At 34.9% G+C, this 27,411-nt stretch overlaps 1 protein-coding gene across 1 annotated transcript in view; it reads left to right on the top strand.

The window, feature by feature from the left end:
* Positions 1–27,411, top strand: part of LOC123316425 (dynein axonemal heavy chain 3) — a 2,043,583-nt gene that overhangs the window by 1,966,059 nt on the left and 50,113 nt on the right. Inside the window, exons 54-55 of the mRNA XM_044902499.1 lie at positions 21,890–22,100; positions 24,250–24,288. Of these exons, the coding sequence (XP_044758434.1) occupies positions 21,890–22,100; positions 24,250–24,288 (250 nt within the window). The remainder of the gene's footprint in view (positions 1–21,889; positions 22,101–24,249; positions 24,289–27,411) is intronic.

Raw genomic sequence — 27,411 nt, 5'->3', positions numbered from 1 at the left:
GATGATCCTAGATTAACCTGACAGAACTGAACTGAAATGTCAAAATCAATTTAGGATAAACTTTAATCCCGAACTGAACAACTGGGCCTATTCATGTAGAGTTTCGGATTATGCGAGAATCTACTGCTTTTTCTTCAAAACAACAACTGCGCTGAAGGAAATGTGATTGACTGTTATCTATATCATTTACATCATTATTTGCCGAACTTCAAAGTTCTGAATGAATTAAAATCTGAACTTGAAAAAATACGAGATAATTTTCACAAGAATTTCAATGAAATCTGAAAATTTTCATCTTTCTGGAGCATTCTGGACATCAATAATTCTCGAATCATCCATGCAATAAATTCAATTTTATCCAATATAACACGCAAAACGAAATGTTATTCGAACTCGGCATCTTGAGCAATTCGTTCCTTAGAAGCCCGAATCAGGTAGAAAATTTTGAACCCTTCATATCAGCGTTTACACGTGTTTTGCAGTAAACAGATGCCGATTTCGTTTTCAACGGGCCATGTAACTAGGATCGTCGTTGGGTGAAAGGATGAACGGTTCTTACAACAAGAAGAATTTGAATTTTCATATGACGGTGAGGGCATTCGTTTTAAAATTTTCAGAGTACAAGAAGTATACAGGGTGTTTCACGAGTAAATAGACAAATGAAAACCGTGAATAGAGGGCATTGAGCTGAGTTCAGAATCATACCATATACAAGGTGTTCCAAAACTAGTGAATCAAACGTCACACCACGATAGAGTAAACCAAATATTATCGAATGACACCAACATTAGTTCGACGAAAATGTACCGTTTCTAAAATAATCAGAATTTTAATAAAATACATAAAGTTGCCGATTTTCGAACTATTTTTCTTAATAACAGGGCCAGTTTGTGAAAAAGGATATCGATTTTAAATTATATTGAAGTAATTTTATTGTTTCATCTCCCCTAATTGAAATTATTTTAAGTAGTTAATCGATAACCATAACCTAAGTAAATGTAAATTAAAACAATTGTTTTTTCTACATGATTTTTAATACTCAGAATAAACAGGGGTGATAATATGGGAGAAAAACGCTATCCTTAATAACAAATTGGCCTTGTGACTGAAAAAATAGTTCGAAAATCGGCAACGTTAGGTTAGGTTTTTTTAGAAACGGTACATTTTCGCTCAACTAATGTTGGTGTCATTCGATAGTATTTGATCTACTTTATCGTGGTGTGACGTTTGATTCAATAGTTTTGGGGCACCCTATATATAGGTTTCTTCGGGGTTTTTTGAAATTTCTCGAATTTCCGTTTGGCTATAACTCCTGAAATTCTGATCAAGTCGACTGAAAATTTATAATTAGCCTTGAGTTGTTAATTTCATTGAAACAGAGCATTAAAATTCGACAAAAATCTGGACCGGGCTCAGTGAGGCTTTACTTAACTTCAAACTCATAAAAACACCGTGTATGTAGTTTTTTAATCATAATTTAAACTTTTTTGTTATCTGCATTATTATTGTCTCAAAATGAATTGATTTTTGGATTGCCCCACCTGTTGATCATGTTCTAGAAATAATTGTTTTGGTCAGACGCCTCTAAGGAATAGAGCACTTCATGAAAATGTATTTAGAAATCCTTAATTGATTTTTTTTCGAAGAATATTCTGTTGAATGTGTTCAACAATTATACCATATTCGGTCTTCAAAATACTCTTTCACAAGGATAAAATGTTTCAAAATTGATAATATGCAAATATGGATGGAAAAACTACGCTATCTTGAAACTAAAATTTAAAACTTGATATTCAGAATGAATCTATGTTTCTATGGACAACTAGTTGTGTGAATAAAAACAAAGAAAGAAATCGCGGGGTGTCAGATCTGGAGATCTAGCAGTCCAATATTGTGGTCCTACCCTTCTAATAAAATGACCTGAAATACTGATAAATACTTTTGCTGGTGCATGAATATCATCAATGTTTCAATAACAAATTGTAATAAGACCAGAACAATCCATAGATTTCCATAGATCCAATAATGACTATAACGGAATCAGTGAAGAATTCGAAAGTGCATTTATCACACTTATTCGAAGTGCCAATCATTACCTTCACTAAAACACCAAATGAGGTGAAAATCAGTTCGGAAAATTACTTCAGTTCCACGATGTCCATAAAAAGCGATTCATTCGGAAGATATCGAATTATAATTATTATTTTCATGATCATGATAGCGTAGTTTTTTCTATTTTTGTTCATTATCAATAATAAAGCTTATTATCACTGTTAATGACTTATCTGAATAAACAGATATGCTATAAATATCAAAAACAAATGCAAGACATATATTGAGTACGAAAAAATTCAGTTGAACATTTCCAATTCCATTTTTAGATTTCCTCAGTTGATTGGCGATCATATTCATCCCATTAATTAATGTGAAGTAAAAGTCAATATGCAGCGCTGTTTTTTCCAGACATTTCACGATCAAACAATTATTCATTAGAAATAATCTGAAAAGGCATACCAAATTTTCATTGATTTTGAGAAAATCAATGAAGATACCTGAAAAATTCAAAATTATGACGAGAAAAACTACAAACAGAGTGTTTTGCATGAGTTTAAATTTGAATATATCCTCAATGAGTCCGGTCCTGTGTTCGTCAACTTTTAATGTTCTGTTTTATTGAAACTTAGAAGTTTAAGCGGATGATGAATTTTCAGCCGAATCCAACTAAAATATTTGGAGTTATGGCCGAACAAAAATTAGGGAAATTTGAATAAACTCCTCTCTATATCGGAAACGGAATGCCTAAGACACACATATGAGGTGTTTTTGAACTAAGCTCAATGCCCTCTATTCACGGTTTTCGTTTGTCCGTTTACTTGTGAAACACCCTGTGTACTGAAAAATTTCAAAAGACTCCTCGAGCAATTAAGAAATGCCATCAAATCAAGGAGTTTCTTTTGAACCGCTATGATGAAAAATGTCAATATCCAGTTATTATTATTATTTGGGGTGATTCATCGAAAATCCCCAATATCTCGAAAACCAAGGCACTTTTGCCAAACGTAGAATATATTTATTTGAACCGCCATAGAGTACTCTACCCGCAGGCTCCATATTATCCATTCATTACGCCACACCCTGTATAATTATTATTATTATATCGATGTATTGAAAATAAACAGACATGAATACTAGGCAGTTGTTTTGTTTGAAGGTGAAGCTCCTGTTGCTTCAAACTTCTTTTAATTATTTTGACTACCATTCACGCAAGATGATTTTTGTTGAGGAATTCAACATTCTCGTAATTATCCGTTCATTTCTTCAAGAGATACCCATTCCCTACCACCTATGAGTAGTCAATTCAATGCTAACACTGCATCAAATGCATTTCATCTTCGGGTTGATTTTTTTGAATTCTACAACTGATGTAACGTCTTCAGCCTTCAGCCAAATAAAATAAACAACAGTAATTCTCCTCAAGCTACTGATTACTTCTAATTTCCATGTAAATAAATAGATTTGGTATGTCTTCAATCAGTTTGTATAAATGTCAATTATGTTCGTTACATATTTTCGACGCAAAATTTTCCGAAGTGATTTGACATTGTGATGAAATACGTAATTACTGAGAGTCTCACGTAGAACGGACTACGTAGCATTTATTTAAAACTCAAAAATGTTTTGACAAGCGTCTTAGCCCAACATTTTCGTACCATACAGAGTGAAAGGTATTCAATTTCCATGGCCAATCCTGTGCTAAAATGAAAGTGAATGAAGTATAGAAGCTGAAAGTAAAACGTATATCTTTGTTGATTCATTCGGGAAAAATATTTCAATGGAGTTCCTCATGTCGTGAATATAATGTCCAAAATTTAGATAACTATTTCATACCAGAACAAATTCGGTAAAATTGTCTTTGGAATTAATCTCATATGTAACGAAAAATTTCATTGTCATGTATCATTCATTTTAGGACCTATACGGTATTAAACTCCCCTATCGGACGAAGTATCGTAGACATAAGCATATTTATTCATAACTGTTGATATTCATGAAGAAGAGATAATAATTTCTGTCCAAATTCATTTACACCGAGATCATGAACCTTATCAATCAATTATTAGCGTATGAAGTTTATTAATATCAGTATCGTTCTCGAACTATTTACAGGTTTCAGTATGTGTGAATGAATCGGAAGAGCAGCTGTATTCTATATATGAGTAGAATTCAAGCTGCCTTACTTACTGTCCTCCTGAAATCTGGCAACGTTGCGGGAGGTGAGAGCGCACTACTAATAAGAAATATATGCGGAGGTAGTAAGGTCTGATTCGTTTGAAGAAAAATTTTTCGATGAAAATCTTTTCCCCTCTTTAGGTACCCCTGTTATTTACCTTCCCCTCTACATATATAAGCAAAAATTATTCCAATTATATAACTCCTTCACCCGGAGGTCAGGTCGCCCAATGAACTTAACGGAAGTCACAACGAACTACGAGTTCATATATATATATATATATATGCAATAGTTAAGGGGTGTGGGAAATTAAAGAGCGTGATTTAGGTCTCTCTCTTCTTTATTTCATTGTCAACGTTTCGATCCTGGTTAGGATCTTCTTCAGGACTCTACAATTATACTCTCTACTTTAATTTCCCACACCCCTTAACTATTGCATATAATCGACTCTGGGAATTATCCCTTCATATATATATATATATATATTCAGTTTATTAGTTAAGGGTATAACGACTAATTTGATGGGAGAATTTTTAAGTCAAACTCTTCATTCTATATATATATATATATATATATATATATATATATATATATATATATATATATATATATATATATATATATATATGAACTCGTAGTTCGTTGTGACTTCCGTTAAGTTCATTGGGCGACCTGACCTCCGGGTGAAGGAGTTATATAATTGGAATAATATATATATATATTATATATATATATATATATATATATATATTTATTTATTTATTTATATATATATATATATATATATATATATATATATATAGATTTGTTCGACCGCATATACAGACCCAAAACGGTATACTCGACCGACTTTTCAGTCCAAAAGTGACGTTGTCAGACCCGGCTCCGGGTCTGGTAACGTTCGACCATAGAATCGTTATAAGGGGGGTTAGGGGATGCTAGGGGTGAATTTTCAGGTGGGTCTGAAAAGTCGGTTATACTCGTTATTATATACAGAAAACTTCAGAGTTTGGCCAGTGCGAGGGCGCTTCGAGCGACATGAACTTGATGTATATAATCCGCATAGTTGACCGACGCATCTAGTCCGAAAATTTGGCAACGCTGCATTTGAAGAGCTTGAGAATTTATTTTGTCATCTTTTTGATTTATACACCTCAAATGTACTATAAGAAAACTTATACGATCCCGGTATGATGAACAGTCGTCATGAGAAATATTCAATGACAATATTTTGAATTGAATTGAAGTGGTGTTATTGGATTCTTTTCGTATACGAACTATAATAGCACACGTATGGAAGTATACAAGCCCGATTAAGTGAAGTGAGTCGACCTAATTTCAGGAGCACTGGCACGTTTAGGATCCTATGCACAAAAATTGTATTTTCACCACACCTTACTTGACCCTCTGTCGTGTTTACGAATTTACGAATTTCCTGAACATCATTGTAGTTATATTTGGTTGACTTGACAGGAGCTCTTTTCCAGAAATTTTTCAGAAGATCAATATACAAAAGCAATGGAGATTTTTTACTCCTACCAGAGTGATAAAAAGGTTTTTTCAGTATGAAGTCCTTATATTCTTGAAAAACTATTCTTGAAAAACTATTCTTGAAAACTCTATCTCTGGTACAAGTATTCTTCAGCAACTGCATTTTTGTTTGAATCATAGAGATGAAATATTGGAAATTACTCGAGTATCCCGAACTAACAATTGGAAATTTTCAGTTCAGGAGGTGGAAGGGTATTCCTCAGTCAAACTTTCAATTTAATCATTTATACAAATACACATAAAAATCATTATCAATTCAGAGGACTTTCAGTTACACGATTGGTTTTCGCCTATAGGTACAAGTTAATTTACAGAGTGATGTGATACCTGATATAAGTTTAATATAGATATTTGAATTAGCTTGAGCTGAAATGAACAGATGATATAATATACCAAAATAAATAAAAACACCTAAAAACTGTCTCTCACCAATTTATTCTACAAAAACTACCGGTTTCGGGATGACTAATCGCATCCCATCTTCAGGTTCCAACACTGAACTGGACTTTAAAAACCTACTGGGATGTCAATAATTCTGGAAAAGACTATAGTGATTTTTCACATTTTGACATTTAAACTGACATTTTCTGGAACTCATCTATGTCTTGAAATTTTTACTTCTCGTAACTAGTAAATTATTTCGCAAATGTTGCGATAAACTAAAATTAAATACCTTCAGTGACGACTGAGACGATTTAAAAGGAATCTGCTAGGAACGTTTGACTATTGACGGCAGAGGGTAGAGTAGGGTAAAGTTGAAATTAATTTTTTTTGGCGAAGATCCTGACTTCATCGGACGTTTATAGTTTTGCGGACGTGTGATAATCTAGTTTGCTTACGAAAAGAATTCGATAACACCACTCAGATTCTATTCAAAATATTGTGATAACTTTTTCTTTCAAGGTGTTCCAGACATAAAAATCCAAAAGCGCAAGGTCGGGGCTTCTTGTTGGCCATCTTACCGGACTGTACCTCCCAATCCATTGCACCCCAAAATATTGATTTATTTAGTCCCGTACATTCCGGCTATTATGAGCTGGGCAGCCATTCATTTGAAACCAGACATTTTCTCCAATATGTCTGTCAAGATGCTTTGGATCAATCGGATCGGGAAATATTACTCGTCCTAAAAGTTCACCTCTCATGACTGCCAACCACACGTTGACCCTCAACCCATGTATGGAAAAGAGAAAACCCCCATGCGACCATGGTTTCTCATTTTCAACATGAGTTGAGGGCAACGTAAGATGGCCACAAAGAGGCTCCGACCTTACGCCTTTGGATTTTTATGTCTGGAACACCTTGAAAGAAAAAGTTTATTAAATTAGCGTTCAGACTCGAGAGGTCCTGATCGAAAGAATAACATTGTGTTATGCTGAAATGCGTCAGAAACTTCGCAGGGTTGCAGATTCACTACAAAAACGATGTATAAAATGTATTGAACAGGGCGGTGGACATTTCGAGCAATTATTACGTGTATAAGTACTAGTAGTAATTTGTTTTCTTCACATGTTTTCATAAAATCTATATCATTAAAATTTAGTTTATGCATTTGGGTTATTTGATTTTGCAGATAAATTCATGATTTCCATGTGAATAATTTCAATATTCAATCATTCAATCGAATAAAGGTTTGGAATGTGTCGAGTTTTTCGTTGTTATCTTGTTAGTCATTATATTCATATGTTAACACTTTCTCCTTAACCGTATATTTCACAACTGGAACCGTCTCCCTGAATGCGTAGTGCGATCGACCTCGGTAAACGGTTTCAAAAACAGTTATGACAGGTAGAAGTCCTCTCTGTGAGGAACTGTGGTGTTATATCTAATTTTTTTTTCTTTTTTGTATATGATATTTCAGTTTTGTATTTTTCGCTTTCATTTTCGTTTATCCACACAGTTTATGTATGCATGTATGTAATCTATAACCTTCGAGTTTATAGGCTTGTCCTCTACTGGAAACAATTATGTAATGAATAAATATAATGGAAGAAGACTAGCAGCAAGAAAAAAAGCTTATATGTCATTCGGAAGCAATCTGAATGGGGTATTTTTTGTTGAAAAGAAAACATATCCATAATTAATAATTTTTCATTGATAAAACCATTGGAAAAAAAGTCTTAATTTTGTTCACTTCAGAATCGTGATATTCATCCCATCCCCTTACCAAGCCCGCAATAAAATTTTTTTCATACACACGAATTCTCATCATGTAGCAGATTTATTGCTGTTTCCAGATATGTGGTCAAATTTAATTAGGCTACGAGATAACTGTGGTGTGATTGATACTATTAGAAAAACTGGGAATATTTCGTGAAATCAAAAAATGTTATATTAAAGAATGACCGATAACATTTCGATTATGTGTTATATGACATTTTTCGTTCCAAATCACTTGTATTATCTCATCATGAAGTTTGGCCCTTTTAAAAGTGGACACGCTGTATAAACCAATAATCAATTAGATTTCAACCTTGACAGTCGAAAATTAAATTTTCAACAGTATTCAATTGCAAAGCGCAGTATACAAGAGTTTCCTCTCCACATGCAGTATGTAGAATGTTTAGAACTTGGAGATAATATTCAACCTTGAATTTTTCAAATTGTATGGCCAATCACAAACCTTCTTTGTATATGAGAATCTGCAGTGATGATGATGATGCTCAGTTCACTGAAGATCATGCGTTTAATACTCCAGAGATCGAATAGTATCATCGTGTGAAACCATAAGAAATACTACCGGGATATTCGAAAGAATACGAAGGTCTACGAGACAGAGAGTTGATGCATATATTTTAGCGAGAGGTAGTCATTTTGAACATTTATTTTAGTTTTGCGTTATTGTATCTGAAATAAAATGAAAAGTACTGTTGTCAATTATGCTCATTAATCGAAAGAAATTTCAATTTGTTAAATTAAAATATTAGGGATATAATTTTCTTCCGGAAATTAGTAATTTAACCTTCAGAAAGATTCATAGAACATCTTTATCTCCCGTCATAGACATACAATATCTCAGAATATTCATTCTATGGAACACTTTTACGACGAAATGGAATGAACAGTAACCAGAACTGATTGCAAGTTTATATTTCTTCCGAGAAAGTATCGAATGTATCGAAATTTTGCAGGCGATTTTTTCTCCCGAATCAAATAGGAATCCATAAGAGAATTTTGTTTTTTGAATATCTATCCCACGAAAACAATTTTTGAAGGAAAATCATAAAGGGTTGTTATGTTCAACCCTAAATAATGAAATTATGAGATCTAAAAAATTGTGTGAGTAATAATATTTACTTAGTGCTTCATATTATGTATAGTTTTATGACTCAGTGTTCTTTAGAACCCGTAAAACAATCAACTACTATAAACTCGTCATCGCCTTCCAAAGGCTGTATCTTGGATGGGAGGTCCATTTCGAAAAAAATTCATAGGAACTACCCCTGCTTATTTTCATCGAGGAATCATCTCCCTTAGTCCTTTGCATTCGTATAATATTAACTTTCCACAAAATATTTCTCCTGGCATGACACAGGGCATAAAAATCGGAGAAACACATTTTCAAAGTAAGCAATGGCCTGGACAATACCTATCCAATTAAATGAATTGGTCCAGGAGGCCCAACTAGGAACCATGACCTTATAGATTACCAGATCTGAACCTTCTATACAATTCTTTGTGGGTAAAATTGAAGGAGGTTTATGAGGAGGATATCCAGACGACGAGAAACCAATTGAATGCATTCAATTGAATGATGAATTTTTGTGATCTATTAAGAAACAGTGGCAAAATGGATCGAAAGGCTTTATCAGAATTCAACAGATGTGTACAAACAAACGGTTCTCATTTCGCAAAACTTTCAAAATAATATTGACGGAATTTGAACATCAGTTATCAATTTTTTCATTTTTGTTTGTGTTATTTCATTTCAGTGTTTCGCATTAATGAATGATTGTACCTATCGAGGAAAGCTTTTACGATTATTCTGGTCGTTTTGAAGCTTGTTATGGAATATTTCACTTCTCATACCTATTCATTGACGCGATATTTATAGGAATTAATTAGATTTTGCTTCTTTTTTTTATTTCAATGTGGAAAATACATTGGAGGAGGAATTCTGGGCTTGACATGGACTTCTTGGAAAGTGAAACAATTATTTTCAATTCGACATACAGGATGATATGATAAAACTGAACACATTGAATTAGGTGTGATGAGTCTAGCTCTGGAATATTAAAACAATTCATATTTCGCTCTCTAGATCTCAATTTTTTTCAACAGTGTTCTAATAAATTTTGTTGATTTTTGTCTCATTTTTATGATAGTTGGAGTATTTGAACGAATTTCAGGAACCCCCTTGTAGATTTCAGAAGGAAGCTAAAAATTAATTTTTCATATTTTATTACAATCATTTTATGTATACAGGCTTCTCAAGGTTATGTTATTAATGGGTCAAAATTTGAGAAGAATCTGTTAAAAGGGAATTTGCTTCATGAGAATATTGAGAAAATACTTCTTTCCCAACAAACTCACATATATACGAATTTCTACCGTAACACCTACTTTTTCGCGTCATTTTATACATCGAAATTGTCGGCTCCAGTCCCGTCAAACTGGCAACAGTGCCGGGATCGTGAACGTTGGCCATATTTACCGCTGGAGTATATGTGGGATTGTAAAGTTGGTGCAATGTCTCGGGTTTGAAAAATATTATCGATTATGCTACTTTTTCAAATGAAGGAATTCTTTTCCCCTCTAAGTGTGCCTAAGGAGTTATAATTCTCATTAACGTTATTTCATCATATATACTCGAAAAAAACATTCGGATCATGTGGGTCTCAGGTCGCCTTAGAAACGTATCGGGGCTGGAAACGTCTATTGGACAAATATATATATATATATATATATATATATATATATATATATATATATATATATATATATATATATATATATATATATATATATATATATATATATATATATATATATATATATATAAATAAATAAATAAATATATATATATTTTTTTTTTCAACCACCGCGCTTTGCGGGATTGTGCTTAGTCATCTGTCGGACGCGAAGCAGCGTCAAGACAGAATGCTGCAGCTACGGGGTCTCCAGGAATTTCCGCACAATTCTCACCGTTCCCAGAATGACCTATATATATATTATAACCAGATCTTACACCTATGGATTTTTATTTCTGGGGTCATATGAAGAGTCTTGTTTATGATAAGCGAGCTCCAGTGACTTCGAGAGAAGAACTGATTCAAAGAATCGAATCAGCCGCCGAAGAGATTCGCCGAAACCCGGAAATGGTTCGTTCAGCGGTGGATAGTGTGGCGAAAAGGGCGAGAAAGTGTATCCTGAAAAATGGCAATATTTTTGAGAACGAATTATGAATAAATTTTATACTAATAGGTTTTTTTTGTTGCGTTTGTGAAATTGTGGAATTATTCGTAGAAATTTCCGCAATAATGCCATGCCATTAATATCTGGGAAGTATTAACCGCCAATTTCTACTCAAACTGCATAAATTGGTTTCAAGATAGGCAATATTATATTCAGTTAAATTCAAATACTCTGTCAAATTCTATGAGCTGCCATTGCTTGGCAACGAAAATTAAAACCTTTGAACAGTCTCAATTCAGATTCCACATTTATTTTAATAGGTACTTAACTCAGAGCAGGGAGTTCGACTCTCAATGAAGTTTCACTGATTTTTTTTAAATTCATTTTGTAATCTGAAATGTTTCGACATACAAATTCAAAAATTATGGGCCTAAGAACACAAGCTGTGTCATGTTTTTTTATTATTTCAGATATTCGAACGGGACATTTGAATGGCAGTAAAAACGAAACCGTTTGATATTTTTCGATTCTGTTTCGATATTCGTGTTAGGTATGAAAGTAAGTACAATCGTGAAAAATTTCATCAATTTCGAATTAAATTTTTTTTTCGCTGTAGACATGTAAAAAAAAAGTTGTGTCCGATATCTGAAAAAATTTTTTCACAGATATCCTTTAAAAATTGTGTTAATTTAGGAAATGAAAATCAATTTGGCAACCGAAAAAAAAAATCACGAACATTGCAGGTTTTCCGCCATTTTGTAATTTTTTTTTCGGTGCTCTACACCATTTCTGAATGAAGCATCCAAAAATACTACGATATGACAAGAAACCATTACTTCCAGTCTTATACATAACCGACCACACTCAATATAATAACGCTCGAAAATGACATTAAACACCGTGTATCTCCCTTATGCTTCGAAAACGGGAAATATTTCATAAAAAAAAAATGATTCTCATGATGTTCTCTACACGTCATATGAGTTTGTCCAGTTTATGATGAAACACCCTGTAGAGCTATTTTGGGGAGTCTTGTGTCTTGCATCCTCAGAATGTGGCCGCTCCATCTCAGTCGGGCCCTCGTTACTTGAGTCTCAATTGTTGTACAACTCGCGCGCTGCAAGACTTCTGCATTTGAAAGTTTGTGGAACCATCTTATGTGCATTATCTGTCTTAGATGACGTTGTTGCGTTTGTTCAAGCTGTTTTATATGTCGCCTGTAGGGCGTCCAGCTTTCGCTTCCGTAAAGAAGCGTTGGGAGGACCACTGCCTTGTAAACAGCTGTCTTGGTCTTCAGATTGAGGTCGTGATTTTGAAACACTCTATCCTTTAGCTTCCAGAATGCCCGTGATGCCGAATTGATACGGTTGTGTATTTCCCTGTCAAGGTTAGCCCTAGTATTTATGAAGCTTACCAAGTATTTGAACTGCTCGACCTGTTCTAGAGTTTCATTCTCCAGGCTGATATTTGTTGGATGGCTTTCTGGCGGACTAACCAGGATTTTGGTTTTGTCGATATTGAGTCTAAGGCCTTAAGCTTCGTATATATGTTTATAGGTGTCCAATATTATCTGTAGATCCTCCGAGCTGCTAGCGATAAGTGAACGGTCGTCTGCATATTGAAGTTCAGTGATAAACTTGGTACTGGTTTTTGCTCTGAGGCGCTTCAGGTTAAACAGGCCACCATCAAATCTGAATCTTATCCCAACACCTCTTACAGGCATACTCATGTCAGCAATCATCGATACAGCTATGGCGAAAATATTGAACAGTAAAGGCGCTAATACGCAGCCTTGTTTTATTCCAGAGTTGGTTGAGAAATGGTCGGTTGTAGAACCATTATGCTGTATTCTAGCGGTGTTGTTGGTATGAAGGCTTTCACACACTGCTAAGAATTTTTCGGGTACTCCAAGACGTGCCATGATTTTCCATAGCGCTCTCCGATTCACCGAATCGAACGCCTTACTTAGATCGATGTTGGCTGTATAGACCCTTGATTGTTGTTCACGGGCCTTCTCTTGCAGATGTCGCAGTGTGAAAATTAGGTCCACCGTACCTCGGTTTGGTCTGAAACCGCACTGGGATTCAGGCAATAGCTTCTCCAAGAGTGGAACCAGACGATTAGCCATAATCTTCGAGAGAATTTTACCGGCCACACTAAGCAACGATATGCCCCTGTAGTTGTTGCAATTCGACGTATCGCCTTTGTTCTTATAGAGGTTGATAACTAAAGCGTCTCTGAAGTCTTGTGGCACATCTCCCTGTTCCCAGATCTTGCGGAATAGTGTTAGGAGACTATTGACAATGTCTTCATCCAAGACCTTGAATATCTCCGCTGGAATGCCGTCTAGACCAGGTGACTTATCATTTTTCATATTTTTAATCGCACTTATGATTTCCGACATTGAGATTTCGTCATCAAGCGATGTCATCGGACTATACGAGGGGAGCAGGTCTAAAATGGACAAATCCGAGTCGTCATTTTGATTCAAGACCTGTGAGTAATGCTCCATCCATCTTTCGAGAATTTTTCTGTCATCAGTTAGAATAGCTCCATTAGTATCTCTTATAGGAAAGTTAGCTTTTCTGCTTGGACCATAAACAGTTTTAATAGCTTCGAAAAAAAAGCCTGTAGTCATGGTTATCGGCGTGAGCTTGTATTTCCCTAGCTTTTTCTTTCCACCAGCTGTCCTTGATTTTTCTTATTTCTTGACGAACCTCGCGTTTTATGTTATTGAAACATTTTTGGGCTGCAACATCGCTAGGCTTGTTAATTGCTGTTTTCATCGCTTTGTGTTTTGCCTCCAGAAGGGGTGCGATATGAGTTTCTTTCTCGGCGAACCAGTCTGGGGATTTTCGGGAGCGTTCTGTGCCCAGTATTTCTTTCGCTGAATTTGTAAGAGATGATTTGAAGCGAAGCCAATAACTCTCAATGTCGTCGTCATAATCCGGTGGTGTTAGGCTATCTTTGACGGCAGCTGTGAAGCTTTCCTTTGTAGAAGGGTTATGTAGTTTGGAGATTTGAAGGCGCTCTCTTAGTAACTTTGGCCTGCGTTGGTATTTTGGGAGCATTGAGATCTTCATTCTCGAGATTACCAGCCTATGATCAGTCCAGCACTCCAGATCTGCTCTGGGTTTAGTGACCAACACCTCTTTGAGATCTTTTCTTCTCACGATCACATAGTCGAGAGTATGCCAATGCCCTGAGCGCGGGTGGCGCCAGGTCCCCCTTGAATTGGGTCTCGTAATAAAGAAGGTGTTCGTTAAACAAAGGTTGTGTTCTGCACAAAGAGCCAGCAGACGTTCTCCGTTCGAATTAATGCTATCTGTGCCGTGTTTCCCTATTATTCCCGGCCATAGTTCTGTGTCTTGACATCTGCCCACTCTGGCGTTGAAGTCTCCAAGTAGGATAATACGTTCCCGTTTTGGGATTTTACTTAATGTAGCAACGAGTGATTCGTAGAAAGTGTCCTTTGAGTTGTCAGAGGAGTTCAAAGTGGGTGCGTATACTGCCTCTCCTCTCAAATGCCAACCTCACCTTCTCGCGGTGCACCCTGTTCTTACGAACGAGGCTCTGGCGACCGAACATGAGCGGTATATCTCTGTTTCCCACAATCTTCTAGCCTAAATATTGGCTTGAGCAGGAAATGGCTCTCTGCGTTTCGTGACATAAAGATTAATTCAAAAGACAATTTTACCGAATTTGTTTAGGTATAAAAGAGTAATCCAATTTCTGGGCAGTATATTCACGACATTAGGAACTAATATTTATTTGAAATATTTTTCCGGAATGAATCAACGAAAATAATACGTTTTACTTTCAGGTTCTATACTTCATTCAGTTTCATTTTAGCACTGGATTGGCCAAGGAAATTGGATACCTTTCACTGTGTATGGTACGAAAATGTTGGGTTAAGACGCTTGTCAAAACATTTTTGAGTTTTAAATCAGTGCTACGTAGTCCGTTCTACGTGAGACTCTCAGTAATTACGTATTTCATTACAATGTCAAATCACTTCGGAAAATATTAAGTCGAAAACATAATTGACGTTTATACAAACTGATTGAAGACATACCAAATCTATTTATTAACATAGAAAATACAAGTGATCAGTAGCTTGAGGAGAGATACTGTTGTTTATCTTCTTTGGCTGAAAGTTGAAGACGTTACGTCAGTTGTAGAATTCAATAAAATCAACCCGAAGATGAAATGCTTGATGCAGTGTTAGCATTGAGTTGAATACTCAAAGGTGGTTGGGAATGGGTATCTCTTGAAGAAATGAACGGATAATTACAAGAATGTTGAATTCTTCGAAAAAAATCATCTTGCGTGAATGGTAGTCAAAATAATTAAAAAAAGTTTGAAGCAAGAGGAGCTTCATGTTTGTTTTTTTTTCAAAACATTGATATAATAATAATAATTATACAGGATGTGGCGTACTGAATGGATAATATGGAGCCTGCGGGTAGGGGAATCTATGGCGGTTCAGATAAATATATTTTACACTCGAAAAACGTGCCTTGGTTTTCGAGATATTGGGGATTTTCAATGAATCACCCCAAATAATTATAATAACTGGATATTGACATTTTTCATCATAGCGGATCAAAAGAGACTCCTTGATTTAATGGCATTTCTTAAGTGCTCGAGGAGTCTTTCGCGATTTTTCAGTACCCAGGGTGTTTCACAAGTAAACGGACAAACGAAAACCGTGAATAGAGGACATTGAGCTGGGTTCAGAAACACCTCATATGTTTGTCTTAGGCATTCCGTTTCAGATATACAGAGGAGTATATTCAAATTTCCCGAATTTTCGTTCGGCTATAGCTCCAAATATTTTAGTTGGATTTGGCTAATAATTCATAATCCGCTTAAACTTGTAAGTTTCAATAAAACAGAACATTTAAAGTTGGCGTACACAGGACCGGACTCATTGAGGCTATATTCAAATTAAAACTCATGCAAAACAATCTGTTTGTATTTTTTTTTCGTCATAGATTTGAATTTTCAGGTATCTGCATTGATTTTCTCAAAATCAATGAAACTTTGTTATGCCTTATCAGTGAATTATTTTAAGTGAATAATTTTGGTGGAGAAATGCCTCTAGAAAAAACAGCGCTGCATATTGACTTTTACTTCACATTAATTAATGGGATGAATATGATCTCCAATCAAATGAGAAAATCTAAAAATGAAATTGGAAATGTTCAACTGAATTTTTTCGCTCTCAATATATTTGTTTTTTATATTTATAGCATATCTGGTTATTCAGAGAAGTCATTTACAGTGATAATAAGCTTTATCATTGATAATGAACAAAAATAGAAATAAAAAACTACGCTATCATGAAAATAATAATTATAATTTGATATCTTCCGAATGAATCGCTTTTCATGGACAACGTGGAACTGAAGTAATTTTCCGAACTGATTTTCACCTCATTTGGTCTTTTAGTGAAGGTAATAATCGGCACTTCGAATAAGTATGATGAATGCACTTTCGAATTCTTCACTGATTCCGTTATAGTATGGTCTTATTACAATTTGTTCTTGAAACATTGATGATATTCATGCACCAGCAAAAGTATTTCTCAGTATTTCAGGTCATTTCATTAGAAGTGTAGGACCCCAACATTGCACTGCTGAATCTCCAGATCTGACAATCCGCGATTTCTGTCTTTGTTTTTATTCACACAACTAGTTGTCCATAGAAAAATAGATTTTTGCTGGAGATCAAGTTTTAATTTTTAGTTTCAAGATATCGTAGTTTTTCTATCCATATTTGGGTATTATCAATTCTGAAACATTTTATCATTGTGAATGAATATTTTAAAGACCGAATATGGTATAATTGTTGAACACATTCAACAGAATATTTTTTGAATAAAATCAATTCAGAATTTCTAAATAAATTTTCATGAAGTGCTCTATTCCTTAGAGGCGTCTGACCAAAATAAGTATTTCTAGAACATGATCAACAGGTGGGGCAATCCAAAAATCAATTTATTTTGAGACAATAATAATGCAGATAACAAAAAAGTTAAAATAATGATTAAAAAACTACATACACCGTGTTTTTATGAGTTTGAAGTTAAGTAAAGCCTCACTGAGCCCGGTCCTGATTTTTGTCGAATTTTAATGCTCTGTTTCAATGAAATTAACAACTCAAGGCTAAATATGAATTTTCAGTCGACTTGATCGAGAATTTCAGGTGTTATAGCCAAACGGAAATTCGAGAAATTTCAAAAAAAACCCCGAAGAAACCTATATATAGGGTGCCCCAAAACTATTGAATCCAACGTCACACCATGATAGAGTAGATCAAATACTATCGAATGACACCAACATTAGTTGAGCGAAAATGTACCGTTTCTGAGAAAACCTAACCTAAACTTGCCGATTTTCGAACTATTTTTTCAATCACAACGCCAATTTGTGATTACGGATAGCGTTTTTCTCCCATATTATCACCCCTGTTTATTCTGAGTATTAAAAATCATGTAGAAAAAACAATTGTTTTAATTTACATTTACTTAAGATAAGACTTAGGTTATGGTTATCGATTATTTACTTAAAATAATTTCAATTTGGGGAGATAAAACAATAATCTTATTTCAATATAATTTAAAATCGATATCCTTTTTCACAAAATGGCCCTGTTATTAAGAAAAATGGATCGAAAATCGGCAACTTCAGGTATTTTAATGAAATTCTGATTATTTTGGAAACGGTTCATTTTCGTCGAACTAATGTTGGTGTTATTCGATAATATTTGGTTAACTCTATCGTGTTGTGACTTTTGATTCACTAGTGTTGGGACACTCTGTATATGGGGTGATTTTGAACTAAGCGGAATGCCCACTATTCACGGTTTTCATTTGTCTGTTTACTCGTAAAACACCCTGTATACTCCTTGTACTCTAAAAATTTTGAAACAAATGCCCTCACCGTCATATGAAAATTCGAATTCTTCTTTTTGTGAGAAACGTTCATCCAGAGACTCTGTTTCATCCCTTTACCCAACGCCGACCCTGGTTACATTGCCCGTTAGAAAAATTAAATCGGCATTTGTTTACTGCAAAACACGTGTTAGTAATGATACGAAGGGTTCAAACTTTTCTACCTGATTCGAGCTTTTTAGGAACGAATTACTCAAGATTCCGATTTCGAGTAACATTTCGTTTTGCGTGTTATATTTGATAAAATTGAATTTATTTCATGGATGATTCGAGAGTTGATATCCAGAATGATGAAAATTTTCAGATTTCATTGAAACTCTTGCGAAAATGATCTCGTATATTGTCAAGTTTAGATTTTAATTCATTCAGAACTTTGAAGTTCGGCAAATAATGATGTAAATAATTCAATATTCTATTTGCCTCAAGACTCGAAACTTTTCGAGAAACGATTCATTTGATGATTTGATGACGAATAAATCAAAAAATTATGTGTGTTGATATCAAATTTTCATTCATTGAAGAATATTCAGAATCATGAAGTTCAACAAATGATACGAACAAGATACTTATTCAATTAGTCTCATGATCCGAAACATTTCAGACTTATTTCGTGTTTAAATAATCCGCTGCATATCGTTGTTCACAATACGACTATCAATTTAGGACCAATTATAGAACGATTCAATTAATAGATCAATAGTTTTCGAACATGTTGGTCAGTCTATAAACTGACAACTCATTTTGTCAAATGACGGATTTCAGTATCAGACTCCTACATAGTATAATGAGAGTTCAAAAAAATTTGTATAGACTACAGAATTTAGATGGTTGATATTATGTGTCGCTAACAGTCAATCACATTTCCTTCAGCGCAATTGTTGTTTTGAAGAAAAAGTAGTAAACTCTCGCAAAATCCGAAACTCTACATGAATAGGCCCAGTTAATCAGTTCGGGATTGAAGTTTATCCTAGATTTGATTTTTTTTCATTTCACTTCTGTCAGGTTGATCTAGGATCATCTTAAATCTCGGCCTAATCCTGAATTCATTAAGTCGGTATATTATTGGAATAGTACTAATTTTTTATAGCGGAGAATAGTGGTTTTTAGCCTCGGTATTCACGAAATTCATTTTATTATGTTTTTTTTTAAGGTGAATGGGCCCGAAATCTTGAATCCCCCTACCTGCTAGTTTTGTATACTTCTATGACAATAGCATAATAACTCAAATTTCAACATTTTCACAGGAATGTTTGAATTTGAGCGAGAGACACATTTCCTTCAGCGCAGTTGTTGTTTTGAAGAAAAAGTTGTAGATTCTCGTAAAATCTGAAACTCTATATGAATAGGCCCAGTTGTTAAGTTCGGGATTAAAGTTTATCCTAGATTAATTTTGACATTTCAGTTCATTTCTGTCAGGTTAATCTAGGATCATCTTTAATCTCGGCTTAATCCTGAAGTGATCAACCGGGCCTTATAGTAATAGCAACGTAGCATTCATTAAGCCGGTATATTATTGGAATAATATTAATTTTTTATAGCGGAGAATAGAGGTTTTTAGCCTCGGTATTCACAAAATTCATTTTATTATGTTTTTTTTTTTAAGGTGAATCGGCCCGGTATCTTGGATCCCCCGACCTGCTAGTTTCGTACATTTCTATGACAATAGCATAATAACTCAAATTTCAACATTTTAACAGAAACTTTTGATTTTAAGGGAGAGACACATTAAAAAAATCGATAGCAAGTTACCGCCTAAACTACGAGCTTGCCGAAGTTGAAACTGGTACCAATCTACTCAGTGCTTCATAATATGTATAGTTTTATGACTCAGTGTTCTTCAGAACCTGTAAAAAAAAAATTAAAAACTGTAAACTCGTCATCGCCTTCCAATGTCTGAATGTTGGAAGGGCTGTCGATTTGGAAAAAAGTTTATAGGAACTACCCCCGCTTATTTTCATTAAGGAATCATCTCCCTTAGTCCTTCGCATTTGTTTACAAATATCCTGTATAAAGATATATTTTATCTATGTACCTATTTAATTTGGATAAAAGAAGTTTAATCAATATGTGTTATTTTCGAAGACCAAAACAAAATTTCAATTGCACCTGATTTGTTAATTATAAGAATCATCATTTATTTTGAATAATAAAACTGCATGCGAAAACACTTTTGTCTTTCTCCTTTCATCATGCGTCCTTCATAGTGTCCGCTGTTCATCATAGCTTCTGGGAATTTACCCATCAATCATCTGTATGTATCCGAGTATGTATCTATATTATTAACTACATTTTGTAGATTCATCATGTCTTGACAAAAATATGGTTGCAATTTCAAAATATGTTGACTCAGGGCCTTCAAAAGACTTCAATTTTGTTAATTTTTTCCCTTACATCCTGTATGATCTATCGAAAAATGCAAATCAGTTTTGGATAATTTTTCATAAAATCTTACTTGTTACGATATAATCGGTAATTTTCTTTATGACATATCACTAAAAAATTCAAACCAGATAGATGGTAGAAGCTCGATAAATTTTCGGGAAAATCCAATATTTAAACATAATCGAAAATAAAAGAGATGTTTCTCTATATGCTTTCAGCTACTGAGTTTCCTATTCCGTATAGTGATAAAAAAATAATTAATCGAAAACAAGTTCATCACAACACAAAAACAAAAATATAATAATCTTAATACAATGGTTGTGAATTACACTGTGGAATGAGAACAGAGTTTCAGGCGTTGCTAGAGAAGCTTCTTCATCCCCAAAATTTGAATGTCTGAAATATTTGATCAGGGAGGAAGACGCTGCTGCATTTACCATTTTTATGTTTGTGACTTGAAACATGCCGTATAATAAACCTTCTTTCTCCAAATACAATGCTGAATTGACCCTTCGTACATTGGACTTCAGAATCAAGTTTTTTTTTCAAGGTATGGAAATTGTTTTGAAAGATACTCCGTAAATTTGCACTTTCTTCTTTTACTATCCATCGCAAATTTTCTTGAAAAAAATACTAAATTAAATTCAAGATTTTGACGGACGTATTCCAGTGACTGACTTCTTAGACGATTGACGGACTGTCCGCACAATGACGGACGTCTGGTCACCCTATGCTATGTGCAAAATATGATAGCTATGGTACAGAACAACTACTACCAATTTGAAACATAACCGCATAATCGGGGTACTATACGTGGCTACCGGAGCTGGTCAGGAGCGTCGACTAGAGAAAGGTCGGAGGGGGCTTCGCTCATTTTTTTTATCAATGACCGTCTTACACTGATAAAGGAGGACTGAAACAGTTTATGGTAATTAATACATTTACCCTCTACTTGATAATAAAAATAATTCATAATCAACATTGTTATTCTTTACAGTAAGAGTTCTATATTCTGCGATAGAAGTTCTTGATGGAATCGTATATTTTTTTAAAATGAATTTCTTTCCCTTTGGTGGTTTTAACCTCTGTTATTATTAATTCATGAGTTTAATTTTCGAGCGAATGTACATGATGATGGGTCCCTTTTTCATAGTACTTATTTTACACCTTCATTAAATAGTTTACAAATAGGCTCATCAAATGAGAGTTGTAGTACATTCATTTTGTGTCGAAATATTTTTATGGATATGAATGGTAATTGTGACTGATCTTCAAATATTTTCCTTCATCTTACACACTTTTGAAATGAAAACGACGATATGTATCAAAATATGTGAATATGTGACATATGTGGTATCCCCTTACACTTTTCAAGAACTCTAAGGAGGACTAATGCAGATTTGTATTTTCAGACTCAAATTTTTCCAAGATTGGATTGACAATGGACCATCAAATGTTTTTTGGTTATCCGGTTTTTATTTTACTCAATCATTCCTGACTGGAGTTCTCCAGAATTTCTCTAGGAAGAGAAAACTTCCCATCGATTGGATACACTTTGAATTTTTCACAACTGGTTATGAGACAGATACGAAAGAGACCCCGGAAATTGGAGTATACACTAAAGTGAGTATTCTCCACTCAACTATATACAGGGTGATTCAAAACTCGAGGCGAAAAATTAAGGGTCATATAGAGACTGATATTCTTCATTTAACGTAAAAAAAATTTTTGGCCGATGAGGCTTCGTTTCCGAGTTTTTGGGCATCAATGTTTCAGTATGCAACCAATTTAATTTCATAAATTACATTGAGCCTAGAAATAAACGAGATGAATGTCACCTGGAGGCAGAACACTTACTGTTTGCCGATTCAAAAATTGCTTCGATGGTTTAGTCCTTCTGTTAAACATGCAGTTTTCTAACGAAGAATATGCAAATATTATTTTTGTGTACGGTTTTTGTGATGGCAATTCATTAAAAGCTTGTCGGGAGTACAGGGTGGGCAAAATTCGTTGTCTACTGAAGGGATCTCGAGAACTATAGCAGCTAGAAGAAAACGGACGTAACATTCTCGAGCTCTTTTTTCTTGACTAATCCAAAACTGAAGACAGATCCAGCCTAGCGTTCATAGAGTTTGAGTTATGAACGAAAATTGAGAAATTGTCATTTTCAATGAAGCTGAATAACTCTTTTATTTGAACTCGTATTCGAAATCCGTTGTTACGTTCTACAGGCACTTTTTTATGAGGAACTCGAATATGATATTGTCAATTTTTTTGATCTAGTCATTTTCGAGATACGACAGGGATTTCAAATTTTTCAAATGTAAACTATAGTTGAAAGTCCTTTCATTCTGCTGCAATTTTTTTGCTGATTTCAAAAATGTATCATAAGTCGCTATTGACATGAATATAACATAAGAAAAAAAATTCAATACTTTTTCCTGCTTTTCGATTCACTGTTGAATTTTCAGTAGGCTAGCGTAACCATAGCGACCGTTGAAAATGCATTATGGTTTGTGAACTCCACATAATCCTATGCGAACTCAACATTGTGTGATAGGAATCACAGACTGTCGAATAATTATTTCTTTTATATATCGAGATCGATATCCTTTAAAAGAGGGTAAAAGACTTTCGTCTGATTATTAAAGAAGAAAATTTATTCAATTATCGTTTCTCAATTCAAGAAAGAAACTTAAAGAGTCAGTAATATAAATAAAATACGAAAGCTATCTATAATTATGATTTTTACAGAAGTAAGATGATAAAAAATAGGTACTTCTGCCTACGGTAGTGTTCGAATTGTGAACCATCGTAAGATAAGCATGCCAAACATCGCGAGAACAAACGATGGCAAATTAATCATCGAAATATTTATTCAGCAATCCGTGATTTCAATCATAGAGGATCAGGTTCACAAAATATAATGCATATTCAACGGTTGCTATGGTTACGCCAGCCTACTAAAAATTCAACAGTGAATCGAGAAGCAGGAAAAAGTATTCAATATTTTTCTTATGTTATATTCATGTGAATAGCGACATATGATACATTTTCGAAATCAGCAAAAAAATTGCAGCAGAATGAGAGAACTTTCAACTATAGTTTACATTTGAAAAATCGGAAATCCCTGTCGTATCTCGAAAATGACTGGATCAAAAAAATTGACAATATCATATTCGAGTTCCTCATAAAAAAGTGCCTGTAGAATGTAACAACGGATTTCGAATATGAGTTCAAATAAACGAGTTATTCAGCTTCATTGTAAATGACAATTTCTCAATTTTCGTTCATAACTCAAAATCTATGAAAGTTAGGCTGGATCTATTTTCAGTTTTGGATTAGTCAAGAAAAAAGAGCTCGAGAATGTTACGTCCGTTTTCTTCTAGCTGCTATAGTTCTCGAGATCCCCTCAGTAGACAACGAATTTTGCCCACCCTGTACATCATAAGATTTCCTAATAGACGAAAAACATCTTGCCGGGTGTTTTCTGACGCTTATCAAAGGTGCTATGGCCAGCGAGATCACCTGATTCGAACCCTTTGGATTATTTGTATGGGGACATTTGAAACAACAAGTTTATGCAGTGGAAATCAATGATAAAGAACAATCAATGGAACGAATTATTATAATAATGCAGTCGAATCAACTCAAAATAGGCAAAACATGCAATTAATGTACAATTCTCTTATTCTGAATCACCCTGTATATACATATCTTTGCATAAAACTCTTCTCTATTCTTATTCATATTTCTGATTTATCGAATGCAGCACATATTAGGAATTGAAGAATTCAGTGTCTTGGTGGAAGTAAGTAGGAAATGGAAGAGTTTAAATATGATTATAATTCTAATTCACAATTAATGGTTTCTGAAATTAAATTGACTAATCTGAAACACGTTTGATGTTTTCTGAAATAAATGTGACTAAACTAAATTTCAAATAACCATTTCTGAAATTGAATTGACTAATCTGAAATACAATTTATGATTTCTGAAATAAACTTGCAGGTGAAGAAAAGATGGAGTGCTGTACACACAGTACTCCTTCCTTCTTTCTGTTTTTGTAAAGAATAGATTATCTTCGAATTCTACTTATATTTTTAAACCGATTGGCCGCAGTTATTTGAATCCTTGAGGGTATTCACTGTCAATTCTTCTCCTTTGTTTTTATTCACAATCACCGATTGTCAGCGAGTAAGAGCCTGTCCAGATGCAGCGATTAACGCGCGATTCACTACACGCGTTTCGAAACGCGCGTGTCGAGATACTAGAGTACAGTATGCACACGCGCGTGTGATAAAATCGCAAGTTCGACGCGAGCAATCGCAGGGATCTCGACTCGTGCGTTCAACGCGCGTGTGGAGATACTAGGGTGTCAACGGAAGCGTCCAGTACACATGCGTTGGTTGCTGCGTGAGGACGAACTAAGCAAAATTTCTAAATGGAACGCGATAACATCGATATCGAACTTTTCATCGATGAAGTGGAAAAGAGAATTCCGTTGTGGGACATGGAATCTCCCAAATATTCGAATCGTATTCTGAAGAAAAAATATTGGGAAGAAATTGTGAATATACAATGCGCGAAAAAATTAACGTACATTCTAAAAAATCTCAATTTTAATGAATGTTAACTCTACATTGACTTTATAACTTATTTTTTATGTTCTCTCGGGAAGATTTTGAACGAAAAAAGACACATTAAAGGGAAGAAAAATTCAGGATTTCCCCGAATCTTATGTGAAAGAAGAGAAATGAACAATTTTCAAAATACTGAAATGCTGATAAGTGATTGAATACTTGGTATTTCCACCCCTTGCGTTAATTACAGCTCGGCAACGACGGTTCATACTCAAATCGAGTGATCTTAAAATGTTCTGATCTAATCCTTCCCAGATTTCTCCGAGTTGGATTCCTGAGTCTAAGAGTAGCTGGATGATTTTCTGAACTTCTCAGCCTTCTATTGAGGTTTTTCCAAACCTGCTCAATCGGATTGAGATCTGGACTTCTTGCTGGCCATTCCATTCGAGAGACTTCAACCTCTTCAAGGTACTCCTGAACGATGCGCGCACGATGGGGTCTGGCATTATCGTCCATAAAAATGGAATTTTCACCAATGTATGGGGCAAATGGCACTACATGCTCTTCAAGAATGTTCCTTATATACTTATCAGCATTCATAGCTCCATTATCAACCGACCACTAGGTCTGTGCGAGCAGTCAAAGATATTCCACCCCATACCATAATCGATCCTCCCCCGAAACCAGTAGTATTCAGGAAATTGCACTGAGCATATTTTTCATGTGGACGTCTGTATACAAGGAAACGTCGATCACAATGGTAGAGGCAGAATCTAGACTCATCAAAATCCAAACGCGCCCTTCGATGGGCTTGGGTAAGAGCTGGGCTTCTTGCCGCGACACGAGGCCTTAAATTATATTCTCTGAGGCGATTTCTTAGGCCCGTATTAATAGTCAGATCTCAAGTATTGAGAATGTCTTAAGTAGCGTCTTGAGACATCAGTCTGATTAATAAATTTGACTTGAGACTCTGTCAAGATGACGTCTCAATCGGCGATCTCACTTGAGTAGGCGCTTATTAATAAATGTGACTGAAGTACTCGAATGATCTCAAGATAGGTTTTGGGAACGTCAAATTTTGAGTATGGTCGAACCCTGACTCAAGATGATCTCGAAATGAAAGTTGGGTTAGTTTGCTTTGTGAACTGACAGTAATTTAATTGTCTTTTGTGCTTCCAAAAATCGGAATTATTAAAGTCAATATGAAATCCATGGAAGATGTGGTCAACTACTACGACGAAATCGATTTCATGAAGTTTATCGCAACAGAAAATCAGACTTTTCAATTACTGTCCAAGCCATTGTGGGCCTAATACAGAATTTTTGGGTATTGTAACAAGATGGGCAGGAAGCATGCACGACTCCAGGATCTTTCAAATGTCCAGAGGAGTTCACATGAGGTACACACAACGTGTACTGGATGGGCGATCGAAAATCCTGCTTCGTCACATTTTATTGTGAGTCACAGTATTGAAAAATATCAAGCAAAAATAAAAATACTAATTTCTCCTTTCGTTTTGTAGTCTCAAGTATATCTCAAGACCATCACTCAAGAAATTCATAAGTTGAGTTTCAAGTCTCGTTTCTTGAGATAGTATCAAACTGACAATGACTTGATATGCGTTTATTTTTAAGCCGTCATCTTGAGATGCTGTCACTATCTTGAGAAAGTATCAACTGAGATAGGTCTTGAGACCCGTTTTGAGAACTGACTATTAATACGGGCCTTATTGTCTGAGTTCTATTTTGCACCTCATGTGTTTGCTCAAGCTGAATTTGAAGGAGGCGAGCGGTTGCAAACCGTTGTCTCAACGAAGAAACTCTCAAGTAACGTTCTTGAATGGCAGTTGTTACCCGTGGACTACCCTGTCCCCTGTCCTGGTCTTCGGACATTCATACCTGTCTCTCTGAATCGCTGCAACATTCTGGAAACACTCGTATGGAAAAATCCAAACCTTTCTGCAATTCTTGTGTATGTCCACCCTTCTTCTCGCCAAACTACCGCTTGGGCACATTTCTCTTGGGTCAAATTGCGTGTTTCGCGTTGCATAGCGATCGAGTGTATAAAATCAAATTATTAATAACTGGAATTGATCGAGAACAACTGGTTTTAAAATGGAGCCAATACATTCAAAATCTGATAATATCATCTTTTTTTATTCCTGCTGGGAAAAAAACATCTGTATTGAAGAAAACCGTTGAAAGTGGATAACAATGCATGCATAATTCTGATAAAAATAATTATCATTGAGAACACCTTCAGTTGTAGAATAAATTTGAGATTTCCATAATGTGCGTTAATTTTTTTGCGCATTGTATTGTCTGAAGGAGGTGATTCAGAAGAGAAGAAA

This window comes from Coccinella septempunctata, chromosome 7 (genome assembly GCF_907165205.1).
Source record: "Coccinella septempunctata chromosome 7, icCocSept1.1, whole genome shotgun sequence".
NCBI lineage: Eukaryota > Metazoa > Arthropoda > Insecta > Coleoptera > Coccinellidae > Coccinella > Coccinella septempunctata.
Note: the sequence above shows the minus strand (reverse complement) of the source record. Positions and strands in the feature narration are given on the sequence as shown.